This window comes from Drosophila ficusphila, unplaced genomic scaffold, assembly GCF_018152265.1.
Source record: "Drosophila ficusphila isolate 14025-0441.05 unplaced genomic scaffold, ASM1815226v1 contig_417, whole genome shotgun sequence".
Taxonomy (NCBI): domain Eukaryota; kingdom Metazoa; phylum Arthropoda; class Insecta; order Diptera; family Drosophilidae; genus Drosophila; species Drosophila ficusphila.
Window position 1 is genome coordinate 714 of NW_025064331.1, and position 5,476 is coordinate 6,189.

At 45.3% G+C, this 5,476-nt stretch overlaps 1 protein-coding gene across 1 annotated transcript; it reads left to right on the top strand.

The window, feature by feature from the left end:
• Positions 1-1,826: 1,826 nt before the first annotated feature.
• Positions 1,827-2,675, top strand: LOC122320260. The gene has a single exon (XM_043208387.1). It carries the CDS (start codon positions 1,827-1,829, stop codon positions 2,673-2,675), a length of 849 nt encoding a protein of 282 aa, XP_043064322.1.
• Positions 2,676-5,476: the final 2,801 nt, after the last annotated feature.

Genomic DNA, 5,476 nt, shown 5'->3' on the forward strand with positions numbered 1-5,476 from the left:
ACCTTTTTTAAGCTTAAAGCCGAATCAATTTGGCAACGTGCCGAAACAATAAATAAGCAATTAACAGTGGAAATGCTTAGAGGCATGTGTGACAATGATCTTAGTGTGCGGGAAGACCTTGTTAATAAATTGAGTGATTGTTTCTGCCTGGCTCATGACAACTTAGAAAAGTAAGACTACAGTGAAATCGGTAGCCCATTACGAGATCATTTCGAAGAACTTATAGCCCCCTAAAGGTCCGCATCCGTGGAATTCGAAAGCAATTCGACTGTGCCTTTATCCTCAACATTTCGTGCAGAAGAGCCATTTTCGTCTCATTCGGTTTTTGTAACTCAAAAATCTCGATTGCCGGATCTTAAACTCCCAACATTTAGTGGCGGCTACACTCAATGGGCCGATTTCCATGCCATGTTTTCGACGATCATCGACAAGGATCCTGGCCTTTCCAACATCGAAAAACTGCAGCACCTGCGCTCCTGCCTCAGGATGCAGCCCTGACACCATAAAATCACTGGAAATCTCTGACAGCAACTACAGTATCGCTCTTGATGTATTAAATAATAGATTTAATAAAAACGCATTGTTTTTCAGGCACATGCTGCCAAATCTTTGGCCTAAAGACGATCGAAGCTGGGTCAGTTGGCAAGTTAAGAGAACTCTCTGATGGGCTTATCAGTCACATGCGGGCTCTTCAAGCATTGGGCGATCAAGAGCAAATTGCAAATTGCTTCATTGTTCAAGCCTTGGTGCAAAAGCTGGATCCATCTACCCAAGCCAAGTGGGAGGAATCGTGCTCTGTTGAAAAATACCATCGTGGGAGGAGTTTTCAAAGTTTCTGGAAAGAACGTTGCCAGACGCTAGAGAATGTGGAGCTTGCCATGGCTACCCATTCATCCAGCAACTCATCTGGAAGGCAAAATCGTTCTAGCAAGGCCCTACTAGCTGCCAGTCCATCACGATGCCGATTCTGCAGCGATACTGGCGACCCCATATATACGTGCACGAGATTTGGGAATCTTTCCCCAGCACTAAGGCTGAAGGAAGTAAAGAAGATGTCCTTGTGCATAAATTCCTTAAAGACGGGCATCTTTTTGGGAAATGTGGATCCAAGCATCATACATTGCTTCATTTGGGAGACGCACCACCGTCATTTGCAATGCCATCGCCAACTCAGCCTTCGCTGACCCCAGTAAATATGGCTCAAGGTTCTTCCAAATCAGTACTCACTGGCTTGCACGCTGCCCTCTGACTCAGCTTCTTCCTCTTTCGAAGGACCTCAAGTTTGCAACTTTGTGCTCTTGGCAACTGCTAATGTTTTTATTAAAAACAGAGCTGGTAGTCCAATACCTTGTCGTGCCATTCCGACTCAGGCTCGCAAGTTCACATTATAACATCTAGATTCGTGCACCTCCTTCAGCTCAAAAGGACTAAATCTGCTGCTGCTTTATCTGGTCTTGGAGATTCTAGCTTCAGAACTACAGGCTATGCTGTCCAGCTGAGTATATCATCCAACTCTACCAATTACTCTGCAAGTATTGAAGCCGTGGTTGCATCCTCCATTGTCAACGATCAGCCTGATTTCAATTTCGACTCATCGCCATGGAATATCCCGTCAAATCTACCATTGGCTGACCCGGAATTCAACAAATCGAAGAGGATTGACCTTCTCATAGGAGCAAGTTTGTTCTACGTTTTATGTATCGGACAAATCAAGCTTGCCCCCCATCTTCCCAGCTCTTCAAAAAACTCGACTTGGATGGGTTGTCTCTGGTGGCACGACACAAACTAGCCACAGTCTCGTTGCCTCTCAATCAACTTCAGGTAAAATGCCAGAGCCTGAAGATCGAATTGATGATCTTCTGCAGCGATTTTGGGAATTAGAATCCTGTCCTTTGGAAAGCTCGAAATTCACCAAAGAAGAAACGGAATGCGAGGACCATTTCCATAATACCTTCGTTCGACTACCCACTGGTGAATACGAAGTTCAGCTACCGAAAACTGGAAAAATCGATGGACTTGGAGAGTCATACCAACAAGCATTTCGCCGTTTTCTCAACTTGGAGCGAAAACTGGAACGCCATCCTGATGTCAAGGAACAATACTCTAACTTCATAAAGGAGTATCTGGAACTCAATCATATGTCGCTTGTCCCGCCAGATGATAGAAAGCACTGCAGATTTTTTCCTCCGCATCATTGCGTCTTTAAGGAAGATAGCACGACCACCAAGCTACGTGTCGTATTTGATGGATCAGCAGCTTCATCATCTGGAATTTCGTTGAATGACACGTTGATGGCAGGACCTACCCTACAGGCTAAGCTCTTCAATATTTTAATCCGTTTTCGTACCTTTGCAGTTGCTCTCACTGGAGATATTGGGAAAATGTATCGCTGTGTTCGAATAGCCAAGTCAGACAGCTGTTTGCAATGCATTCTTTGGCGCGATTCTGATCAGGATGACATCAGCATCTACAAGTTGGATACCGTAACATACGGTACCAAGCCCGCCGCCTTTCTATCAGTTCGAGCGATGCATCAGTTGGCCATGGATGAGCAGTCGAAATATCCTGTAGGGTCTCAAATCGTCAGACGTGATTTTTATGTTGATGACTTGATCACAGGTGGCAGTTCCATTGAAGAAGTCGAGGAGATTCTTATCAAACGAAGGACTTGCTAGCGAAAGGCCACTTCATGCTTCGAAAGTGGTGCTCCAATATCCCAGTCGTTCTCGAAAATGTTCCAGAAAAGGAGAAAGAAACATTCCTGAAGTTTCACGATGGAAGTGACATAACCAAAATCTCTCGGATTGGCTTGGGATCCTGCATCAGATGTCCTTCTTTTCTCTTACTTGCCTACGCAGTCCATAACCAAGCCAAACAAACGTTCTGTGCTTTCGACAGTATCCCGATTTTATGACCCGCTTGGGCTCATAAGCCCCGTTATAACCAAGGCCAAAATCTTCTTACAGGAGCTCTGGAAGGAGAAGCTACACTGGGATGAAAGCTTGCCCGAATCTTTAAGCTCATCCTGGTCCAGTATGTGCCTTCAGTTTAGCAGCGTAGAAAGGACGACTTTTCCCAGATTTGCATTACTACCAAAGGGATCAATCGAAATTCATGGGTTTTGCGATGCTAGCATGTCCGCCCATAGAGCATGCGTATATTGTATCCAGATCTGCTAACAAATCCAACGCCCAACTATTGTGTTCCAAGTCTCGAGTAGCGCCCTTAAAGATTCTGTCGATTTCGAAGCTTGAACCATGCGGAGCGATTCTGTTAGCCAATCATCTATGCTGCGATATATTTTCAGGTCCACACTTCTGCTGGTGCGATTCAACCGTAGTCTTAGCTTGGCTAAATAGTGAGTCATCCCGATTCACAACTTTCGTTGCTAACAGAGTAGCATCCATTCAAAAAGACTGTCTACCGGAATGGAATGGCTTCACACACCTACTACACTAAATCCTGCTGACATCATATCCAGAGGAGCCTTGCCCATGGAATTGAACGCGTCCGATCTCTGGTTTCATGAGTCCTTCATTCTTTGCTGCTACCTCGATCCATCCAGCTGGATAGATTGGGCTGCGCAAGGCAATTCGTGTTTGGTTTTGACGTCACCCATTGATCTGACATCTAAGTGCAAGTTTGAAAATTCATTTTCAGCTATGCAGCGGACTTTTTTCATACATATACAAATTCTTGTTTCGACTTAGATCACCCACTCTGACTGTTTCAGATTTACAGAAATGGTACACGCCTCCTAGTTCCGAGCTGTGCAGCGAGCTGTCATGTGGGGCTGATTTTAAAGCAATTCAGGCCAACCATGTCCTGAAGCCATCAAATTGCCTGTCATCGCTGTCGCCATTTGTTGACGATTTTGGTCTTCTACGAGTCGGAGGTAGACTATCGAACTCAAGTCTACCCTTGGACTCTCGACATCCCAATGATCCTGCCCAGGAAGCTTTACCCATCAAGCACTTCCACGAAGAAAGCCTTCACGCAGGACCTCTACGTTGTTGGCCAAAATCAGACTCCACTATTGGCCCATCGGGGAGAAGAACAGTCGCTGCTGTGGTCACCAGGTTCATCTGCTGCTGTCGTGCTCGGCCAAGCACATTTCAGTACGTTATGGCAGACCTGCCAAAGGAACGCGTGGATTCTTGCAAGGCCTTCACTGTCACTGGAGTGGACTACTGCGGCCCATTCCTTTAAAAGCCTGAAGGACGCAAACGCCAGCCGTTGAAATGTTACATATGTATTTTTATATGCTTTGCAACCAAGGCAGCGCGTATAAAATTAGGTTGCTGATTTATCCACACCAACATTCTTGGCAGCCCTCAGACGATTTATTGCCACAAGAGGTCGTCCCAAATGCATTTAATCTGATAATGCTACCAACTTTACCAAACTTTTAGCTGAAGACCATTTGAAGACAATCTAGAGTTTCTGTCTATCAGAGTCCATCAATGAATGGAAATTTATTCCACCCAGATCGCCACATTTTGGAGGTTTTATGGAGGCCGCAGTTAAGACAGCCAAGCATCATCTTTATCGCATTATTTCGCACTCCGCACTAGGATTTGATGAGTTGCGCACCATCGTTTTTTTGATCTCGGCCATCATCAACTCTAGACCGCTGCTGCCCTATCAGGAGGATCCAGCAGACCTTGATGTCCTGACTCCAGCACATTTTTTAACTGGCGGTCCTGCTTACCAGCTTCAGCGAACCGCATCTCTAACCAACCTAAATGTCAACCGACTTGATCGTTGGCTGAAAATTTCTTATTTGCAGGAAACTTTTTGGAAACGATGGCGTGAAGAGTACCTGACGCTCCTTCAGCAGAGATCCAAGTGGCGTTCTCCCCAACCCAGTCTGCAGATCAACGATGTCGTCTCATCAAGGATGAAAATCTACCACCGCTTAAATGGCCATTAGCTCATTAGTGCTAGAGCTGGTAAGGGGAAGGATGAAATCTGTCAGGTCGCTGTCCTGAATACCCGCAACAGGATTAACCAAGAGAGCTGTCGCCAAACTGTGCCTTTGCCTACGAAGGATGATGTTGAAAGCCCTGGCCTTCCGGCGGGGGAGAATGTTTGGTCCAGCCCAAACAACTTAAATAACATCGCTTTTGTTTTCTTAACATCATAACTAAAAACTATTGTGAACTGGCCTACGAGGCAATTCTCTTAAATTCTCTTGCCCTGCGAGGCAATCCCCTTAATCATCGCTTTGTTCTTCTTTTCGCTTATCATTTATCACTTTGTTACTTCTTTGTCGTTCCATATGCAGCTTTGCATTGCCGAAAATAGTTAAGCAGTCGCTACAGTTGTCGCTAAGAAGTCGTCGCTAAGTCGTTGCGAAGTCGTCGATTAAGGTTATACCAACTGGCCTGGGTTTGTTCTGCGTCATCTTTTTTGCATTTATTCTGCCGTCGCCCTTGTGCCGCTAATAAACAACTCTTGTACTTAATAAACATAA

Bases quoted from the DNA above. Each gene is read 5' to 3' on its own strand.
- LOC122320260 (XM_043208387.1), top strand. From the start codon at position 1,827: ATGCCAGAGCCTGAAGATCGAATTGATGATCTTCTGCAGCGATTTTGG.